Source organism: Tursiops truncatus, chromosome 15 (assembly GCF_011762595.2).
Source record: "Tursiops truncatus isolate mTurTru1 chromosome 15, mTurTru1.mat.Y, whole genome shotgun sequence".
Taxonomy (NCBI): Eukaryota; Metazoa; Chordata; class Mammalia; order Artiodactyla; family Delphinidae; genus Tursiops; species Tursiops truncatus.
The window spans coordinates 68,052,872-68,074,733 of NC_047048.1; the positions used below are offsets into that span (position 1 = coordinate 68,052,872).

At 41.8% G+C, this 21,862-nt stretch overlaps 1 protein-coding gene across 2 annotated transcripts in view; it reads right to left on the reverse strand.

The window, feature by feature from the left end:
• Nucleotides 1-21,862, reverse strand: part of CHD6 (chromodomain helicase DNA binding protein 6) — a 212,201-nt gene that overhangs the window by 62,727 nt on the left and 127,612 nt on the right. For both annotated transcript variants that reach the window (XM_073792997.1, XM_019943878.3), the window contains 3 exons: nucleotides 19,375-19,630; nucleotides 18,377-18,587; nucleotides 8,071-8,266 (listed from right to left, as the gene is read on the reverse strand). In XM_073792997.1, coding sequence (XP_073649098.1) covers nucleotides 8,071-8,266; nucleotides 18,377-18,587; nucleotides 19,375-19,630 — 663 coding nt within the window. The remainder of the gene's footprint in view (nucleotides 1-8,070; nucleotides 8,267-18,376; nucleotides 18,588-19,374; nucleotides 19,631-21,862) is intronic.

Genomic DNA, 21,862 nt, shown 5'->3' on the forward strand with positions numbered 1-21,862 from the left:
AATCCTGAATTGGATCCCAGACCAGAAAAAAGAACACCGATAGAAAAATGAAGGAATTTGAACAGGGTCTATAGATCAGAGCACTGTATTGATATTAATTTCCTGGTTTCGATAATTACACTATGGTTATACAGAATGTTAACATTAAGGGAAGCGGGGCAAAGGATCCTAGAACTCTGCACTATTTTGCACCTTTTTTAAAGTTTAAACTGATTTCAGAATAAAAAGTTTTTAAAGTTTTGTTTTATAACGCTATAAAATACTTAGGATGGTTCCAAAGTCAAATATACAAAAAGGCATATTCAGAAAAACTAGCTTCTATTCGTCACTTCCCTGTTCCCTCACCGCCTCCCCCCAGGAGGTAACCATTTAAAATCTTTCCATGGCGGGGAGACATGACTGACTGACAGACAGACAGACAGACAGACAGCCTTTTTAGATAAATGCTAGCATACTATACATACTTTTTCCACCTTATTTTTTTTCACCCAACAATATATCCAGGAGATGACTCCATAGCGGTATGTAGAGATATTCCTCATTCTTTTATCAAAGCTGAACATACCGTTTTAGGCAAGTCTCCTACTGATGGACAACTAAGTTCTTTTGTTTTTGGCTATTACAACTAGTTGCCACACCTTCTTTTACTATCTTTAGTGATTGTAAATCTTCATTATTAGGAGAAAATCTGATGGATAGCTCTGGTAAATGAAGGAAGTGATCAAGGTAAATAATATGGTTTGTGGAAACTGTAAGGCAGTAATAATATGTGCTCATTAAGTACTGACACTGATTTTCTTTGTTTTGGCTTACCTGGTGTTGAGGGCAAATTACAAGAGGGAGTTTAAGAAATATTCTGAGTAAAGGTCTAATAGAGGAGAGCTACAGACATCACTAATTTATTACCTTCTTGGAATCCATATCCCCATTTGTCCTCAATACCAGAACCCTGACTCTTATACAAGGGCAGCGATGTATTCAACTGAAACCATCTCCAGCCTCCCAGGGCTGGCGAGGTAATACAGTTCTGGACAATGAGATGTAACAGCAGTCTATCAGGGATATCTGGAAAAGTTCTGCTCTCTTGAAAAAAGTGTCACACCTTCCTTCCTTATTTTTCCTACCTGGGGTCTGAAGTATCCATCATGGAAGCAAGAGCGTGTGAACCACACTCACTGAGGATGGGGGAGCAGAGAGACAGAAGGGACCTGGGACTCTCATGTCACCATGAAGCCACCTCACTAGTCCTGGGATACCCATGTCTGGAAAACAAACCTCTGCTGGGGCTGGGGGTGGGCAGGGGGCACTGTCACAAGCAGCCAGATGGTACCAGGAGATAAACACATTCTCTACCAAGACGACTTACCTGAAGGATAGCAGGATGAGTCCTGCCACATTTAAAAGACTCGCCATTTTACAGTCAAATCTCATATATTCCTTATTTTCCTTTTCAGAACTCACACACACAAAAATGTGGTAAAGAGAAACACTGAGAACTAAGTCAACAACTGAGGTGAAGCGCAAACAAAACACGCCAGCAAAGGTATAAACACAGAACCCTTGGAGCTAGACCACCAGTAGGAGGCAGTGGTGCTACCCCTGGTCCCCAGGGCCCTCCATCCCAGGGGAAATTACAGAGCTCCAATGCTCTCCGGCATGATTTGTAGGCACCTAGTTTGTTCTGTACTTTTTAACACATTTGAGGTGAACAAAAGCCTACAAGAAACAAGTAGTCAGGTTCAGAAAAATTTTAAACAGACACAGATCCCAATGACTGTGATGCGTAGAAAGGCGGAGTCTCCAAACAGTGACAGATTTCCAACTGATTCCAGCCCTCAGTTCACTGTTGTCAGGTGCAAGTCCAGAACCTTACACCACGTCTTTACAATCACGTGAAAATTAAATAGCTGGTACAAAGAACCAACATAATGTTGATTCCTCTCTTGATCCTTATATTACTCTTTCAAAGTATTAGTTCTATTACATTTTAAAGGTACATTTTCTTTAATACTTTGAAATACTATTTGTACCTGAATGAAAATCTACATCATCAGAGAGGTTAAAAAATCACCTATAGTCCCACAAGAACCCAGCCACGTCTAGCATGCTGGGACACTTCCCCAGTTCATTTTCTACACATGAGTATTTTATTTCACGTCCAGCAATTTTACATTTCTCCTGGCACACAGAAAGTCTGTATCCGCTGGCCACCTACTCATCAGAAGAGGAATCAGGGGCTCTCAGTGCAGTATGGATCAGTGGGCACTGACTGGGAAGCTGCCCTCCCTCAACTATCTCCTTTGCAGGCCTACTTTGGAATCTGAAATTTCCAGCTCCAGATTTATCCTTTGGGGAGAGGTATCAACCCCTCTGAAAATGTAAACACCTCTGGGAAAGAACGCCGATAATTGCTCATTGCACTGTTATTTCCACTGCGTGGTTCAAAAGCCCTGAGCACTTTTCCTTCCCCAGGGCCTGGCCTGGTGTGTAGGGCTCAATAAATGTGTCATAAGTCAGTCAAGACCTGGCTGAGAATAGGAAGCAAGGAGAGGCAAGTTAACAGCATGGGAAAAGGGAGTTTTGGGCAGCAGAAAAAAGGAGCAGGGAGTGAGAAAGAGAGGACACTGAAAAGAGAGGCAGGAGAGTACTTAAAAGAAACTTGACTCACTTTATTTGGGACTGACGCTGTACTGTAAGCACCTGTCCCACCTGCCTCAGGTGCACCACCGACGCTCACCCCACTCTAAGTCGTCACACTTCTTGTTCCCTCTGTCTGGAACATTCTTCCTACTGATTTTATAACTTAAGATCCCCGTCCCCATCATTTAGGTCTCTGCTCAGATGTCACCTTTTTTGAAGAAGCCTTCCTACACCACCCTCTACATCAGGGCGTCCAATCCCCATTATTCTTATCCTGTTTCATTTCTTCGTAATAAGTATCACTATCTGGGACTATCTTACTTATTTTTCCTTGTTTTTTTGCCTGCCTGCTCCACTAAAATGAAAGCTTCATGAGAGCACACACACCATGGGTCTCGGTCACTGCTGTGTCTCCAACACTTTAAACGGTGCCCGGCACATTCCAGTGTTCAACAAACATAACAAACATTCACTGAACGCCTGGACCATGTAATGAAGCACTCACAAAGCCTTACTTTCTCCCAGCGAGGAAAAGTAAACTAAATAGAGTTTAGTCGTCCAAGTGCAGGCATACATTCTACCAAGCAAGAGGCGGTGCCAGCGATATGATGGCGGCAGAGGGAGTGGCAAAGGGAACCGGCACCTCTGCTTTCTTGGGGCGGAGTGTCAAGCCCCTGGCTCCTCAGGCTGGATTCCCTCCTCCCTTCCACAATCCTCGGCACAGGCAGGAGCCGCATTACCCTGTGGTTGTGCTCTCGGCTAGGACACCTGCGCCCAGGCTTCCTGAATTCTCCCTTCGGGGACAACCTTATCCACAGGAAGGACGGGACCTGTGCCGTGCTACCACTGTCACCTTGTGGCCTCTGCAAGGGTGGCACGGTACCTTGCTTTTCCCACAGGCCCACTCAGCCCTCAGAGCTGGCAGCAGTGAGAAGAGGTAAAGAGAAGAAGTAAAGAAACCAGTTTTTCACTGCTCTTTTCCCTTCTCAGGCTACGGTAAGCACCCTTTGCCATTTTTTGAACTCAGGGGTTACAGGTACTATAGAAAACCTACACAAAACCTGCTGCAGCTGACGTACCAGGACTGAATCACAGCTGTCCCTCCTGGGTGAAGGCACAGTTTGATTTTTCACACACACTGATGCTAACACAGACATGTTCAAGGTTTGAGAGAGGGTGTGGCATTTACTTGATCCTCTAGATAAGACCTCCCTAATAAAGGGAGCTAAAAATTGATTTACTAGAACGTACTGTCCTGGAACCTAAGGACCCTGTGCCTTCACTTGTCTGGAAAGGGGAGCAGAAGGATTTGGGAAGGGCTGATGGAGTAGACACGAGAGCAGGAGCCCTAGTTCTCTGTCCTCATATTTCCGGGAGGGAATGTCGGCTCCCAGGTAGGAACACAACAGTCTCTTTCGCCTCCTTCCTCTCTACTCCAAAGGAATGACTGATCTCATCAGTGAAACGGGAGATCCGGTCCGAGCTCCTATAGACTCACCCCCCCCCATCCCCTGCGGAGGGCAGAGTCCCCCCTCTGTCACTGCAGGCATACGAGGACAGCCTCTGCTCTGCAGGTGGCTGCCAGCAGTTCTCAGTGGGCAAGGTTAACTGTGGGATGAGGGTGCACGAGTGCAGGAGTCCTCGGAAGTCTAAGTCTGGCTACAGGTCAAGCTATACCATCTAATCCACCATCACAATTTATTAAAGCTGATGCTTTGATCCTTTGCACTCCTGGGTCTATTTCTTAACTGGTTCTTTTGGAGGCAAAAGGGAGAGAAATACAATTTACTGGACTCCTCAGACTCTAACGAGACCAAAGGAAACAGGATGACATCCAATGTCATCTGATTTATGAACACCTAGGTTTTAAAAACATACATATTTCTCTAGCAAGTCCTAAGCCTCTAATTCTACCCCCAAAGCACAGGAAACCCCAGCCAAAAGACCAGAAGGCTGAATGAATGAACTTTTAATAATAACAAAAAAGCACCAGAAAAGGTAACTCTGCTCTCTGACTTCCAGCTGAGTTTTCAGACAGTGCAGCTCTGTTTCCACAGCCATGGAAGCTGGCTTGTCTGCAGGCTTGCCTCAGGGACTGGGCTGAGCCCAGCCTCCCCCTAAGCAGGTTGGCTTCCCTGTCAAGGCTCGAAGGGGGTCTGCCTAGGGGTCGAGAAGCAGTGTCCTGGCACTGTCACTGCTTCCCCATGTTGTCCCGACTCTGGATAAGCACGGACTGCACCACATCTGTCCAGGGTGTTTGAGACCAGAGTGAACACTTACATGTTCTACCATCTGAACTTGACCTCCGGAGCTATGCTAAAATTCCACTAGGGTAGAGGGTAAGACCACGCTCATAATGGGACTCTCTTTTCGTGGCCCTGATGTTTATATCAGGTAGCATGTGCTTCAATCCACTCACAGATGAATGTTCTATGCCAAGCCCATTTCTAAAGGAAATACGATCATCTTGTATCAGAGTAGGAATTGTGGTTCTTCAATAACCATGAAGAACTAAAGATGACTGAAAGCTTTCACTCATTTACAAAAAGTATCAGAATACGTGCATATGTGTGAACGACTGTGTGCAAGTTAACATGACCTAACTTCCTAGCAAGGACAGTACCAGGGAGCCGCCTGGTTGAGTTTTCTGCTCTGTTAGGGATAGGAATGCATTTCGCTGATTTTCACAGCTGATTTAGCTGCAGTCCTGTGAACCACATGATGGTCTCAGCACCCTGCTCTCCAGACTCTGTCTTCTACATCGCATTCACAGCACGTGGGTGAAGGGCAGATGCCAGGAAGAGTGTGCTGAGTGCGCACCATTCGGGGGGCAGTCTCCAGCTCTCGTGCTCTCCTCCCCACGCCAAGCAAGCCGAGAACCTAGCTCCGTCTCTGGGGGCAACTCAGAACAGCCCACCAATCCCACTCCCCAATAACCACAGACCCAATTCCCTGCCCGAAAATTACTCTATTCTTGCCAATTCTTTCATTCCTACCTAGTCTGGTCAGACATCTCAAAAATAAAGGAGGGTTTCCTCTTGGTTACCAAGCTGTAAATAAAAATAACCAAAAAAGCAGCCAGTCTGGAAGACCACAGGTTGAGGAATTCTAACTCTAACGTGGACCTGGGGCTGTTCACTGACATCGACACTCATTTACCTTCTGCTACGTTCTTCTACAAGTGTTCTCCACTCCTAGCTAAGTCGCCCGAATGTTCATGGTCTTTGTTTCTCCACTGAGGTTGAGCGTTAGAAGTTCAGAAACTGACTTGGCATACAGAACTCTCACACTATCCAATTTCAGTTTGGACTTTACTGCTATTCCTTTACTCATCTCCTGCTACTCCTCCAGCAGGGGCCATTCCAAAGTTGCTCCCTTCTCCCCAGACCCTAATTCTGGACAGCGCCACCCACCCCATCTGGCTGGTACAGACAAATCAATCACCTCAGAGGACTTTACCTTCTCCTTCAGGCCTGGTCATTCTCGTTCTTGCTTTTTCCATTTCTTGGCATTTCACCTTCAATGTCTAGACTTCACTAGGTGAAGCATGATGATTCCAAAATCTCTGCCTCTGACAGTGACCTGTCTCTAAATGCCAGCCCTATGCTTTCAGTTTTTCTCCTGAAAGTCCTTCAGGCGTGCCCAGCTAACACGGCCTCCAAACGGCCACCCGTTTCTCATACCGTCACTGGCCCAGGTTCCGAGCCTCACAGTCAGGTGAGCACTGCAAAGGAGCACAGAACTTTACAGGGGTCAAGAACTTACTACTTAAGGAACCATCTGTCTCAGGGTTGGCAAACATCTTCTATAATAGTAAATATTTTAGATGTTGTGGGCTATGAGGTCTCTGTTGCAGTACTCAACCCTGCCACTGTAACATGAAAGCACCCAGAGATAACAGGTATACAAATGGGTGTGGTTATATCCCAATGAAACTATTTTAAAAGCAGGCGGCTAGCCCGCTGGCAACAGTCTCCCACCCCCTGATCTACATCACTATCCTAATCAGGTTCTTGCTGGTGACCTGATCAAATAGTTTCTACTGATTATTATTACTTTGGCATTGACTATGTTAACTCCTTTAAAAATTGGTTATTTGAGAAAAAAAATATTGGTTATTCGTCATATCTAGCAAGTCATCTTTGACCGAAATATCCCGTCACCAGCAGAAAGGCCTGATGGGGAGCTGGCCATAGCCACTGATTTTTCAAGTTGGACGTTGAACATAGTGCCACAGAATTTGTTTTACGATGATTTTTTTTCCTGCGTTTTACCCAGCTGTCACCAACATAATAATTTAGAGCACTGGTTTTTCAACTAGTAGATTGTTTTCTTCAAACAAAATGTTATTTTGAAACTCGTTAAATGAAAAAGACAAAGCAGAATGACTCTGTGTGACATGGTAGGTAGAGAAGAAGCCCGGATACCCATCACCTTAGCTCCTTTTCTCTGCATCCCTTCCCGGCAGTATCCCCTAGGGCACCTCCTCAGTTTTGTGAAACAGCAGCCTTCCAACTTCTCTTATCAATCACCTGTATCATGAAAAAGGTTTTGAGGTCCCCAACGCTCTCTGAGCCACACACTCACACTCTGAGTATCAGCAGATGTCCCAAGATCCAATACACACTCAGGATGAAGTTTGCTGTTAATGATAATGGATGTAAAACTGTCATCTAAAATAGCCTTCTTGACAAGTTAGAATCTTTCGGACTGACTTATTGTGCAATCTGGCTAGAATGTCATTGTTTTTACTTTCACACGGGGTTGATGAGGAATTCTGAACCAGAATTGTTAGCTCTGTCATTTGCTTGTTTACACTTGCTTTTAAAATGTATTAGCTCCAATCTTTGCCATAATCTTTTCAAGCCACCATTATTCAGTTTGGTTAAAACGAGCAAATTTAATCTGCAAATACGCTTAACCGGGCCCACATCAATCCTACTATGCTGCATTCACTGGAGAGCAAATGAGCTACTGGGGAAGCCTCAGTCACCCCTGCCACACCAGGGAAGTTTCCTAGCCCTCTGGGTCATCTCATGTACTGTATACGACATATGACCACCTAACAGACAAAGTGAGTGAAAACGCCAGAATCAATCCGTATGTCAAGAATTAGAGAATTAGTCAAGCTTCGTATCTTTCTTTATGTCTGATGATAAACAGTAGTTCCAATCTACATTTGGAGGCTACCACTGTGAAATACCATTTGATTTGTAGTAAAAGGGAAGAACCACTTGGATTCGTGGGAAGGCTCGATATTTACTTTTTATTCAGTTGTACCCTGACCGAGGCCCTAAGCCTGCCACCTGGCCGAAGCCATAGCAATAGCATGGAGCATGGCAGACACTCTCTATAGCTAAGCCGGGCCCTGTCATGATGTTCTTGGATTCAGGGACAGCTAAGGCAAACAGCAATCATCCTAACGGTTACCTGCAAGTCATTTTGTGGGTTCCAGTCTGAATCAAATATGATGCAGGTATCGGCAGCTGTGAGATTGATCCCCAGGCCTCCCGCTCGGGTGCACAGAAGAAAGACAAAGCGGTCTGAGTCTGGCTTACAGAACCGGTCGATGGCTGCCTGGCGCAGGTTTCCCCGTACTCGCCCATCAATTCGCTCATAGGTGTATCTGAGGGGACCCAAACGAACGAAAGCCCAGGTGTTAATCATGACTTCAGTGGAGAACAAGAAACAACGCAGGAAGCTGTTGACTAACGGCCTTAAACCCGTCACTTCTAAATATGGACCTAATGTCAGAGGTCTAAAAGGAATCCCCCCTCTACATATGCAGCAGGGCAGACACCTAAAACTGCACTGCAATATGTCCCCCTCTCTCAAAACAAACGAAAACCAAATCAAAACAAAAAACCAGCCAAACTACGGAGGACTAGAGGAACTGTAAACATAAAATATCAATCCCCACTGCCCAGGCAAACTTACTCTCAAGTGTTTCCCAATTTTCTTGCACTGAATCTAATCATAAGACCAGGAAAAGCAAATAAAAGCCTCAACCATCTACTTTCAGTAGAACTCGTAACACGGAATCAGAGTGCGAATCAGGCTCCATCTGCTTTTGGATGGACTGAAAATGGGAAGCAGACTGGATGGACAGGCAGTCTTTTCATGTCTCGGTTGGTCATTTCTATCCTAACAGTTCCTCAAAGCTTCAGAGGTAGAAAGCAAAACCTCCAGGTTTGTAGCTGAAACCAAGGTCTTCTGGGCAGCATATTGCCAAGCAAGTAGGAAGAAATCACAGGAAAGGTTTCTGAGCTGTGTCAGGTTGGAAAGAAGCCAGGAGAATCTTTAGAGGAAAATAAAGTGAGGAAGCAAAGCTGAATATCATTAAGAAGGCATATACCTGTGTAGAAAGTTAAGAATTAAGGGTGGAAAGCATGGTGAGGAGAAGGTAAAAGGAAAGAGAGTAGGAAATTAAACTGCTATGGGAGCCTATTAGCATCTGTCCATCCAATTAGAAAACACAGAAGGTTTGTTTATGATGGAGATCATGTAATCAGCACAGAATTAAAACATAGTACCAATCTGGATAGCTGCTTAGTCTTATTTATTTCTTATTTACCCCTTGACAATGAACAAATTAATATGGGGATGCTACCCTGGGCCCAATTTTGACCAACAAGCAAGAACTGGTTGGTAAAGTATAAGTAATAGGAACCATGTGAGAAAAGGACGACATCCTAGACCCCACGATAGTCAAGAACATGAACCCTGACAAAAACCTTCTCAGCAGCCCAGAATCTGGGAAATCAGACCTCTAAAAATTCAGATAAACAATTGGTAAGAGACTAAGGATAGATCCTCTAGGGGTAGATGACTCTGGCGGGGAGTGGCTCTAGATAACTAAATTGGGCAACATAATCCTGACTTCCTCAAGTAAAAGGAAAATCCACGTGAGAAATCACCCAAGGAAATACAGGTAGAGAAAGCAGACCAATTCAGGCTCAGAAGGGACACGTACAAAGCAAAGACCCAAGTCCAAAAAGACTGTCTTCTTTTTACAAAGCTAGAGTGCACCCACATCTGGAATTACAGGTGCAGATTCTTCCTTTCTTCTTTTTTAATGCAATAAACTTAAGAATAATACATGAGACTACAGTAGCAAATAAAAGCAGTGGTGGTTACAGGATTGTCATGAAGGCAGACTAAGAAGATTTTGTCCTAAGCTAAAAGCTAAGGGTCATAGGTTGAATTCTATACAACTATGAAGCAGTCAGATAAAATTATCATCTTTATTAATATCAGCCACAGCAACAATATTAGCAGTAAGCTCCTAAGTGCCAAGCTCTGTGCCAGGCACTGCGATATGTGATACATGCTTTATATGCATCATCACATTTACTTCTGGCAATAATCCTGTGAGGCAGTTCCCCATTTTACACTTGAGAAAACATCAAGAACAAAAACCACCACCACCACCACCACCACCACCACCACCAACAGCCTCACAAGCGAAATAACTTGCTTAGTCACCCAGCTGGTAAGTGAGATCCATTTGACTCAAAAGTCCACACTCTTAACCAGTTTGCTGTATGGCCTTCACATTGTACCCTATATTTCAATGCAATAGGAAGATTTCCCTAAAAACTTAAAAGACAAAAATAAAGGTAAGTAAGAGACTCTGGTGAACTTGGAAAACCTGTAACTCTATCGGAAGGTTAAGAAGAGAAACTACAGATATCCAAAATGAATGCGATGAATCAATGCACCTAGGAACTGAACCGAGTTACTCGTACGTTTGGCCACGTATGTGATGCAGTGGAAGAGGCACAGGATTTGGAGTCAGAAGACAGGGTTGAGATTCAATTAAATGATAGCTGCCACTACCCCACCCTCACACACGTGAACAATTAGTGCTGCAGGCATACAGGACTCAATGTTCTTTGACAAGACACCCCTAAACCAGCAGAGAGGAGCCAGATGCCCACAGATCTGAGGTGGGGAATGAGCATACTGTTAAGGAGGAGGAGAAACCAATAAATAGAGATGATATAGCTCGGCAATCACCTAGGGAAAGAAATTCCCATAAAATTGGATAGTGTTTGGCCATCTATGATAGAACACAGTTTTAGAAATTGGGCAGGATGATTAGAACGTTAATTCTCATTTCTATCACTCAGTTTTGAGGGACTGCTCTCGAAAAACACAAAACTAAAATAAAAAGCCGGTGATCTGAGAGTTCAATTAAATTGTTCCTCACTCCCCTCACTCCTGAGCCAGATCCTTTGGCCATGCCCTCACCCCTGTATGAGCACGGCATGAAATTAAATGGGAACAAAACCAAACTGACAGCTGGCGTGACAACAAGGCTCAAGAACAAAGAAAATCTTGAAGGCTAGTAAATCTGAGTGAGGAAATCAGACATCATTAAATTTTCGCACCAGACATCAGTGCAGCAATTAACCCTTTGTGTCAACTGCATTCTGAACAAAATCCCTAGGAGCTGATGTGGTCGATCAAACTGTAATTCTGAGTCGCTGTCGAATATCAACAAGAAGCAGGTGGCACTCTGGAAAACCTCTGGGTACTCGGGGGGTGGGGGCAGGGGTGGTGGTGGTGGAAATGACACGTTTTTGGCACAACAGGAAATGTTTACCTCAGAAGGCCTGAAGGGAAATGAACAACCTCATCTCCCAGCAATAACCAGCTGGAGAACATAAAGAGTGAAAAAAACACACAAAAACCTGCCGTTCGTGACTGCCATAAACATATAAAATACTTACAATTAACCTTAATAAGAAATAAGCAGGAGTTGGCAATAGGGGTCATGTCGGTTTGGTCACCATGTCCCTAACACCTATAGAGGTCTCAGCACAAGGTTGGTACCTTATAAATATTTACCAAATCAACAGTGTATACAGAAGACCTGAGTAAGTGCAGTGAATATCATGTTCTTCAATTCTGCAAAGACGTCAATTCTACCCTACTACGTGTGTAAAAGCCAATCAAAATCCCAACAAATGGATATAGGTACACATAGATAAATACAGATATGTAAATATATAATTTTTTTTTCTGTAGTGAGGACTGGAGTAGTCAGGGATATATTAAAAAATAATAATTCTGGGGACTTCCCTGGTGGCGCAGTGGTTAAGAATCTGCCTGCCAAGGCAGGGGACACGGGTTCAAGCCCTGGTCTGGGAAGATCCAACATGCCACAGAGCAACTAAGCCCGTGTGCCACAACTACTGAGCCTGCGCCCTAGAGCCTGCGAGCCACAGCTACTGAAGCCCACGCACCACAACTACTGAAGCTGGCACACCTAGAGCCTGTGCTCTGCAACAAGAGAAGCCACCGCAATGAGAAGCCCGCACACCACAACGGAGAGTAGCCCTCGCTCACCACAATTAGAGAAAGCCTGCACACAGCAACGAAGATCCAATGCAGCCAAAAATAAATAAATAAATTTATAAAAAAAGAAAAGAATAATTCTGAACAATTCTGAAGTTCATCTGTAACAATATATGAGCAAAGGAATAGAAATATTGATCAAAAGATAGAAAGGGGGCTTCCCTGGTGGCACAGTGGTTGAGAGTCTGCCTGCTGATGCAGGGGACATGGGTTCGTGCGCCGGTCTGGGAAGATCCCACATGCTGCGGAGCAGCTGGGCCCGTGAGCCCAGAGCCTGTGCTCCGCAACAGGAGAGGCCACAACAGTGAGAGGCCCGTGTACAGCAAAAAAAAAAAAGAATAGAAAGGTTACATACACACCCAGCAAACATCTCAATATATTTTATGCATACTGTCTTATATGAATGGGGGAAAAGATGGACTATTTAATAAACAAACAATCAAAAATATTTGGGAATAAATTAAATTAGACCCCCATTATATGCCCTCTACCAAAATTGTAGAAGGACTGAAGACTGAAATATAAAAAATAAATCAAAGAAGTCCAATTAAAGATTATGAATTATCATGTACATTTAATTCTTTTATCTCCTCAAATGTCTAGAAAAATGATAGGTAAAGGGATTTTTAAAAAAATGCATAATAATGCCTTCCCCCCAATAAACCTACAAACAGAACAGGAGAAAATTCTGGGACTTGGAAAGTAAACCAAGTGATATTTGATTTGAAGAAAGCAGAATCCCAGGTGAGAAATAACCTAATTCAATATGGCAGAATATCCAAAGGGATCAGGCATTGGTGGCACCAGGTATCCCTGAAAGTGGAGATACAGAAAGTCTAAAAACAAGGGAACTAACTGGTTGAATATCTGTTGAAGTATCTGTTAGCCTATCCATCATCCACCCCAGTGCTGAGAGGATAAAAAAGATCTGTACCTCTCTCTACCTTAGGAGACACCACACAGTTAAAGGCAGAGGTACCATACTAAAAAAGGGAAGAGAAGCAGAGATCTTGAGACCTCCCTACCTCTCTCCACCCCTTCCCCACAGTCAGCTCCCAGTTCAATCAAGTTCCCACCCTCTGGGCAGGAGAGAGGAAGAAAAACATCCCAAAGCACTGACACTGGAGGTTCCCTGATGAAATGGTCCAGCTAGACGGACAGTGTTCACAGATGGAGAATAAGGTAGCCAACAAGCTGGCCCACATGCCCAGAGCTTCTAATCTCTGGATAGTGCCTACCATCTGGCAGCCAAAACCAGACATCTGAGGAAAGCCTCTGACCTTTGAGGCTTTGCTTCTGGTGTGGAGGGGCAAGGTCTTAACACATCAATCCTCCAGTAAACAACCACCACAAAATCTGGGCAAAATACAAAAACAAAACAAATGAACAGAAAAACCTATCTGAGGGCACCAGAGGGTTAAGGAAAGCAGGCAGATTTTGGAGAGAAACAGGAAATTGTGGTTTTGGCCAGACAGAAGCCAGAGTTATGGCAAAGGTGCAGGGCAGCTATAAATCTTGATGAGAAGCCACTATCTTTCTGACCAGAGGCAGCAAGAGAAGGAGTCTGGGGCAACCAGGACTGCCAGAGGGTGAGGGGGGATTGCCAGAAAGTAAAGAGACAGAGATGGTGAACCCCACACACCGGGTATAAACTCTTTCTAAGTCTCTGGTGGACCTCTGACCCACACATGCTTGGGGCAGACTGAAAGTAGTCTGAGCTGAGATTGGAGCTGCTACCTACCAGAGACGCTGACAGCATTTGCATTTTGAGACTCACCTACTTAACTGCCTCCAAATAAAAACCATCAACATCATCACAGCAATATAACAGAATCCTGAATCTCCACAACACAATATTCACAATGTCCAGGGGAAACATGACCCATTCTTAAAGGGAAAGACAACAGATGTCAAACCTAAGATGTTTTAATTAACAGACAAGAACTTTAAAAGCAGCTCTTATAATTATGTTCAGCGAAGTAAAGAAATGTACATAATGAATGAAAAGATAGGAAATTGCAGCAGTGAAACAAAACATCACACTAAGAAACAAATAGAAATCTTAGAACTAAAATAGAATCTCTAAAATAAAGAAAGCAATGGATGGGCTTAATAAGCATGATGGAAATGACAGACAAAAGAGTCAGTGAACTTGAAGACAGACAAAACAAGAGAGAGAAAAAGGACTGAAAAAAAAAGAAAAAACAGAACAGAGCCTATGGAGCTGTGAGACAATATCTAAAGGTCAAACATACAGGTAATTGGAGTCTCACAGAGCAACAAGAAAACAGGGCAAAAGGAAAAAAGAGAAATCAAAGAACTATTGACCTAAAGCTTTCCAAACGTGATGAAAGATCTACATTATAAATTTAAGAAGGTCAGTGAACTCTGCACAGGATGAATTTCACACATCAGTCAAACTGCTGCAAATTGAAAATTAAAAGAAAATCTTAGTCGTCAGAGTGAAACAATACATTATATACAGGGGAACAGCCACTTAAATGACTACAAAACTTCTCATCAGAAATCACGGGGGTGAGAACACAATAGAGTAACTTCTAAGTGCTGAAAGGAGGGGGGAAAAAAGCTAACCCAGAATTCTACTATGGAAGACAGAGACATAAACAAAAAGAAAAATTTGACTTGAGAAAACAGACACTGTAGGAAGATTGTAAAAAATCTATCATCATTAATCTCAGAATGACAAAACACTGCACCTGTGTGATAACCGGCTGAGTGCTATAAAGACTGAAAAATTACAGAAGAAAACTAGGAAATTAAAAATATAATTACACAGTGAAAATCTAGGGATTAAAGTTGGAAGACAGAATAAAGGTATTCTACCAGAGGTACAGCAAAATATAATGAGATGGAAAGTAGAGAAAAGAGAAAATTAGGTGATCAGACCAGAAGGTCTGACATGAATAACAGGAGTTTCACAAAGAGAAAACAAAACAGAAAGAAATAATGAAAGATAAAATACAAGAAAATCCCCCAGAACTGAAGGAACATAATTTCAAATGGGAAAGACCTACAAAGCATCCAGTTCAACAGACACCATACAAAACCCAGTTCATTGTCAGATTTCACAGGACTGGGACAAAAAGGGTATATCAAAGCTTCTAAACAGAAAAAACATGTCACATACACAGACCAGGAATTGGAAGGGCTGTGAACCTCTCAACAATCCTGGAAGCTAGAAGACAGTAAACTAACATCTTCAAAATTCTGTGGGCAAGTGACTTCTGACCTAGTACCTCAAACTCAACCAAACTACTGCTCAAGAATGAGAGTAAACTGAAAACATTCTGACAAAGTCTCAAATTCACTTATCATTCACCCTTTCTCAGAAGCTCCCAAAAGAGGTACATGGGATCCACCAACAAGATTTGACTCAAGAGGGAAGGAAAGAAACTTGTCAGTGTGATAAAGGAAGAGAGATCACAGATGGCAACTGTGTACTAGGCAGGAAGGGTAACTGCCCAGAGAGAAGAAAGAAGGTCCTGGGAGAGACGGCTCAGAAACGAAACTGATGTGCTTGAACGTAACAAGAGGAGATTTAGACAACCAGAGTAAATTTTGGAGCTGAATTATAATAAGTATATTTAAAAGTATGCACCGAATAAAAAATAATTTTTAGCTTCAGGGAAAAATAAAAATTGTGCAAGAAAGAAACAGTAAACAGCATACTACATGGCTGAGCTATAACTCAGCATTTACATAAATCATAATAAACACTGAATATTAATTTAACCCAAAGTATTGCATGGCAGGTTGGGAAGATGAGAGGACAGGAGTTGCACATGTGGTAATTACGAGGGGCAGTGAAAGAAGGGAAATATTCATCTTCCATAGTGAGAACAGATAATACTTAAAACGGAAAAAAAAAATTACAGTTACTAACATTACTTAGAGATATAGCTATAAATACCAAAAGAAATAGCATAAGGAGTTTAAAGTAAATGCTTCAGGTGGGGGGGAACTGGGGGTATGTGGTGGTATCAGGAAATGCTATTTTTCATAGGTCTAACAGAATAATTTGGCTCTTTAAATTATGTGCATGTATAACTTTGAAGAAAATTTAAAAACTAAATCAAAAAGAGAAAAGTAATGATGATATTAAAGTCAGAAGATCCTGTTGGGTGCAGAGCTGGGGTAAAGAAGCCATAAGAGAGTGAAAAGAAAATACTTCAGAATACTGCATAGTTGAGAGGTGGGGGAAGCCTTTTTAAGCATATTAATTTAAGCATAAATAAGTACTTAAGTTTATTTAAAGCTGTTTTAAGACTGAGAGATTTGACTATTATAAAATTTAAAACTTCTAAGAATAAAATAAACAAACAAAAACCCATAGCCATAAAGAAAAAGTCAAGAACAACACTGGGGAAGTATTTGCACCATATTCTTAAGTAAACAAGCCATTCTTATAAATTAATAAACAAAAAGGCAAAGAGTAACAAAAAAAATGGAGAAAGAACATGAATAAAGCAATGCACAAAAAGAGAAATATAAACAGCTAATAAATATGAAACTGTCATTAATAATCAGAAATACAAATTAAAACAACAGACCATAATTTTGGCTTACTGAATCAGCAAAGACTAAAACGCAAAAACAGTATTGATCAGAGTATGAAAAAAAAGTCATTCTCATACGCCATTAAAAGACACAGTAAAAATGTCTTTCTAGAGGGTGTTTTGGAAATATGTATTAAATGCTTTTTAAAATATACATCATAATGTATTCTAAGGAAATAACTGGAAACGTTCACAACGAATGCAAAGCGATATTCACAGAGTTCCTTAAAATGCTGAAAAATTGAAAACAACCTATAAGACAGAGTATCATGCAGATCATCAAAACTATGTGGTAGAAGAAGAATTAAAGAAAAAAGTTCAAAGTATGTTAAATAAAAAGGTGAGTTACAAAGCAGAATGTAAAATATGATCCCAATTCAAACAAATCAACAACAATAAATATATGTATGCACAAAGAAAAAAAGACTAAAAAGATAAATGCCCAAGTGTGAATGGAAACTTCGAGCAGGTGGTGGTATTATAACGTGTCCCTAGTTTCAAGAAAAACTGTAATTTTTAGACAATTTGAAAACAAAAATAACCAATAAATGATAAGGAAAAATAGCATATAAGGGAGCTAAATAAAGACATCTGAACTTAGCAAAAGTCTGTTCATTACACATTTTGGGGTATCTTTAAAAAAAACTGCAAACTAGTAGTTGCATACATTTTGAAGAGTGAGATAATATATTTACATAAGAAGCAAGTGTTCTGGTAATTCATATATAGTGAATTTATAAAATACGAAACTGCTTTCTAGTTTCAATATATTCTTCAAAGAAAAAAAACAATGTAAGTCTCAAGAATTCCTAACCTAAAGATCTCCACTACAGGGCTCTGAGAAATTCTTTTATTGCCTAATCCGATTTTGGAGAATTATTTATGTAATATTAAATGTCAGCATAACCCATAGTTAAATTGGTCGTTTCCTTTAATACTTTTTCTATAAATTACATGTTATAAGGACAAACAGACTCTTTAAGGAGCAGAACATTTAACACAACAGAGATTTGCTATGATGACTATATAAAAATAAGGATGTCCTTTAAACCTAGCAATGCCTTGGCTAATAGTTTCTAAGATCTGGAGAAGTCTTTATGATTAAGAGTAAATTTTAAAAATTCATTTGCCATTCAGATGATTGATGTATCCCAATGACTGGAAATGGAAGATACAGTGTATAATGTAACAAATGTAGTACCCATATAGACTCCAAACAACCCACACATAACACCCCAGGCTTTTCACCTGCATAAGTAATGGAACTTAGGTTCAAGGAATTACAGGAGTATGAACAAAAAAATAAGCTGGGATGCCATAGTGAGTGCTATCATAAAACTTTAGAGCGTTTGCTAAGACATAAAACATCCCCAAGTTCTTTTTCTGGCAGTTGTCAGCTTGTGCCCTCCTTTCAGCAACTTGATACAGTGATGCTTTCCAGGGTGTATTTTTCTCATCATTATTAAGGGAAAAAAACAACAACATTATTTTCTTAACCTTCTGTAATGCTAACTGAATTGTTTCTTCCAACTAAAGAGAATATAAATAAACATGTAAAATTTATTTTTTAAGCAAAGCAAGGGCTCCACATCATAGGCTAGGAAATTCACTCTAGACAGTTAAAACTGGTCATAAGATTCTACTCTGAATTTTAGTCTATCTTTATGAGAAGATTTCTTATGTCTCTTTTTAATGCTTTTTTCTTGTTAAAACATAATTTTTGAATGAATCAAAAAGGCACCAAAGAAAAGGAACTGCTTGCAGTGCTTGATGCACAGCTCTGACACAAGGCTCACCTTCTCTGGATGAGATAATCTTCCAGGATGTCGAGACAGCGCACCATCTGGGAGAAGATGAGTACTTTGTGGCCGCCAGCAATCAGCTTAGGGAGCAGTTTATCAATCAGCACCAGCTTCCCTGCTGCCTGAATCATGGCCTGCAGCTGAAAGTCGGGGGCATCAGGGCTGTGGGTTTTCCGGAAGTCCTCCAGAATTTTCTCCTCTGCCCCTGAAAAAGAATGGAACAAAACTATTCTCTGAACAAACTATAAGAGTAATAGCTACCCTCTGCTTGACAGAGCCTAGAAAAAAATGAAATGAATTCTTAGGTCCCAAACCAACAGTCCAGTGAGGCAATGCTGTGTGTCCATCCCATGCCCTCAGCAGAGGGCTCTAGAGGCGGCAGGGCTGTTCTGCAGAGAACACAGGTGCTCTGCTTTCCTGGGAAGTCTGACCAAGGAGAGGAAGGATCTGAAATACCAAGCTGACTTAGGCAAGTGAAGAAACCTTCAGAGAAAGCTGACAAAAAGACACACCTCTCGTACCGTAAAAGCTTGGGATCAGTAAATCCAAGCCATATTTTGATATAAAATTTTATAAAAAGTTTTATTGTAAAATAATAAAAAAAACCTTCCAACACGTTCTCTACTCAGTATAGTTAACTGTTAATTTATCTGCAGAGAGTTTTAATCTCATTGCACCATGATCATTTTTTCAATGAAGTAACACATCTCCCTGCACCAAGTGGAAAGTGTGGACTAGACCGCAGGTACGCAAAGGACAGCAGGCTGACAATTGATATCCACCTTCTGATGGGCAGAGAATTGGTAGAGGTAGGCTCAAAACAGGGCTCTGTATACTCACTGGCCAGACTGCTTAGGCAGATCCATCAACCTCTTTGAACCTCAGTTTAATACTCTGTAAAAAGGTCAGAATACACACCCTGGCATTCCATGGGAACTTGATAACATTAGACTGCTGGCGATCAAGATGCCTGCCCCATGTCCCCCACTCACCGTTGATCAGGTAGGGGTGGTTACAGCACTTCCTCAGCTCCATCATGGTGTTGATGAGATTGGGCATGTTGTGCTGATTGGCCCCCTTGGTCAGGAAGGAAAAGTTCTTCTCCAGGATGGCACGGTAGTACTTCTTCTGGATATTGGTCAGCTCTACTTCGATGATCGTCTCTTGTTTGGGAGCAAGGTTCTTTTCCACGTCATCTTTCAGCCGCCGAAGCATCATTGGTTTGAGGATAGACTGCAGTTTCTTCACCTGCCCAGGAAAATGAGACCTGTTCACCTGCCCCAATCCCGATTCAATAACCGTTACTGGGGTATTCCAACATTCACTACAATCTCTTGAGCACCTAATCATAGTACTGTGGCAGCAGATTAAATGAAAGATCATGCCTGATCCCTGAACATGACGAGCTTATAATAGGACTGAAGGGAAAAAAGGGATCTGGTTTTAATTCGCAAGCAATTACTGAGAACCTATGTGGCAACCTTACAAGATACAAAGGGAGAAAGATACAAAGACAGGACCTCTTCTGGATGGAGAAAACAAACCTCTCTCTCTCACACGCACACTTGTGCAGCAATTACCTGAGGAATATTTTAAGCCACGTTAGAAGGTACAAGTGATACCTTACAAAGGGAAGATGCTGAAAGAACAAAGTGAGAGGCAGACGGAATCTGGGGGTGGGCAACATGGATGAAGGGGGTCAAAAGGTACAAACTTCCAGTTATAAAATAAATAAGTCCTGGGGATGTAACGTACAGCAAGGTGACTCTAGTTAGTGATACTATATTGTATATTTGAAAGTTGCTAAGAGAGTAGACCTTAAGACCTCTCATCACTAGAAAAAAGAATTTATGTATGTACGGTGATGGATGTTAACTAGATTTATTGTGGTGATCACTTTATAATATACACTACATATACTGAATCATCATGCCATATATCCGAAACTAATATAATGTTGTTGTCATTTACATCGAATTAAAAAAAGAAAAAGAAGCAGAGGCAATCTGGAAATGGATTCCTCCGACATCTAAATAACGACAGCAGCAAACAAGTTTGGGGGTAGCACTATGTAGAGCATTAATGTGGTAAGGTGACACCTCCCACTCCATCATGCAAGCTGTCATCTCAGGGGCACTTTGAGCCTGATCATATGCTTTGCTATGATTTGTCTGTTCTTCTCCTAACGGTCCAGGCCTGGACAGCAGATCTCTACGCACTTGACCGCACTGGCACAGGGACTTGCTCACTCTCCCAAGAAGAGGGCAGAGAAGGGATTCAAAGTCAAGGCACCTGAGTTCACCCTGAGCTAAAACATGATACCAATAAGATTAATCCTGGTGGGAAAATAAGAGAAAAGGCAAGTGCAAAAGATCAAGTTTCAAGTCATAAAGAGCTGTTCAAAACTTTCAGAAGGGGTAGATTCTGCAGAAATAAATTGTGGGCTGTACCAATGCTTCCTGATGAAATATAAAGTGATTTACAGAGAGTGATTTAGAAGAGTTACTTCCTGGAGCAGGTTTTAAACAATGATGAATATGCTTTACTTTATAACCAGACATATAGACAGTTGGTGCCGTTTTTGTGGTTTGCTCCTAACTAACCCCAATCTTAAATCTAATCCATTTAATGAATGCTTTGTTTTAGCAATCATGGTACTTAGGATTGTAATCCCCCAAATGGATAAGGAATTACTATGTAAGAACCCAAAGAGGAGAGACACAGCTAGGTAATCGTTAAAGACAGGGACAAATGCCAATCTGCCACATGCTGGATTCAGCTTTTGCCCTTCACTTGGTTCATACCTTGAATCATTTAGAGTATACTACATGCCAGACACTGCTGGTCAATACAACAAACACAACTTTGCAGAAGATGTGGGCCTTGTCCTCAAGGAGATCATTGTCTAGGAAGAAGAAAAAATGCATACCACAAAATAAGTGCAATGGGAGAAGAGGATGCATTTCTAATGGTCCACAAATGGAGAGAGGGTTGGAGCTGGCTTTTGAAAGATCAATAGATACTGCAAATGTCGAGAAGTGGAATTAAGTTTGATTATTCACTGCTCTCAAAGTCTGACTCGCCACAGAAGAAGAAACAAACAGACTGGGACCACAGAGTGTACTCTTGATTTCTCTGTTAGTGAAATTTCCAAACCTTCTCAGTTCCCAAATTCTCGGCCCCAACCCACTCTCACACCATTGCTAGATTAATTTAGCAGAACTAATTATTCCTGCAATCAAAGCCCTGCACTGCTTCTCTAATGCTTACCAAACCCTTCAACCTGTCTTTCAAGATCTTCCCACAATATGTCGCTAAACTCCTCCGGCTTCATACTCCTCAATTCATCCATCCTGTTTCCAGCTCAACCCAGATGATTCCCAACTACTGAATAAATTCCACGGCTGATTATGAATATTTTTTTCCTGTGCAAAGCAGTCATCATCTCTCTCTCTCTGCCTACTGAAAACTTACCCACCC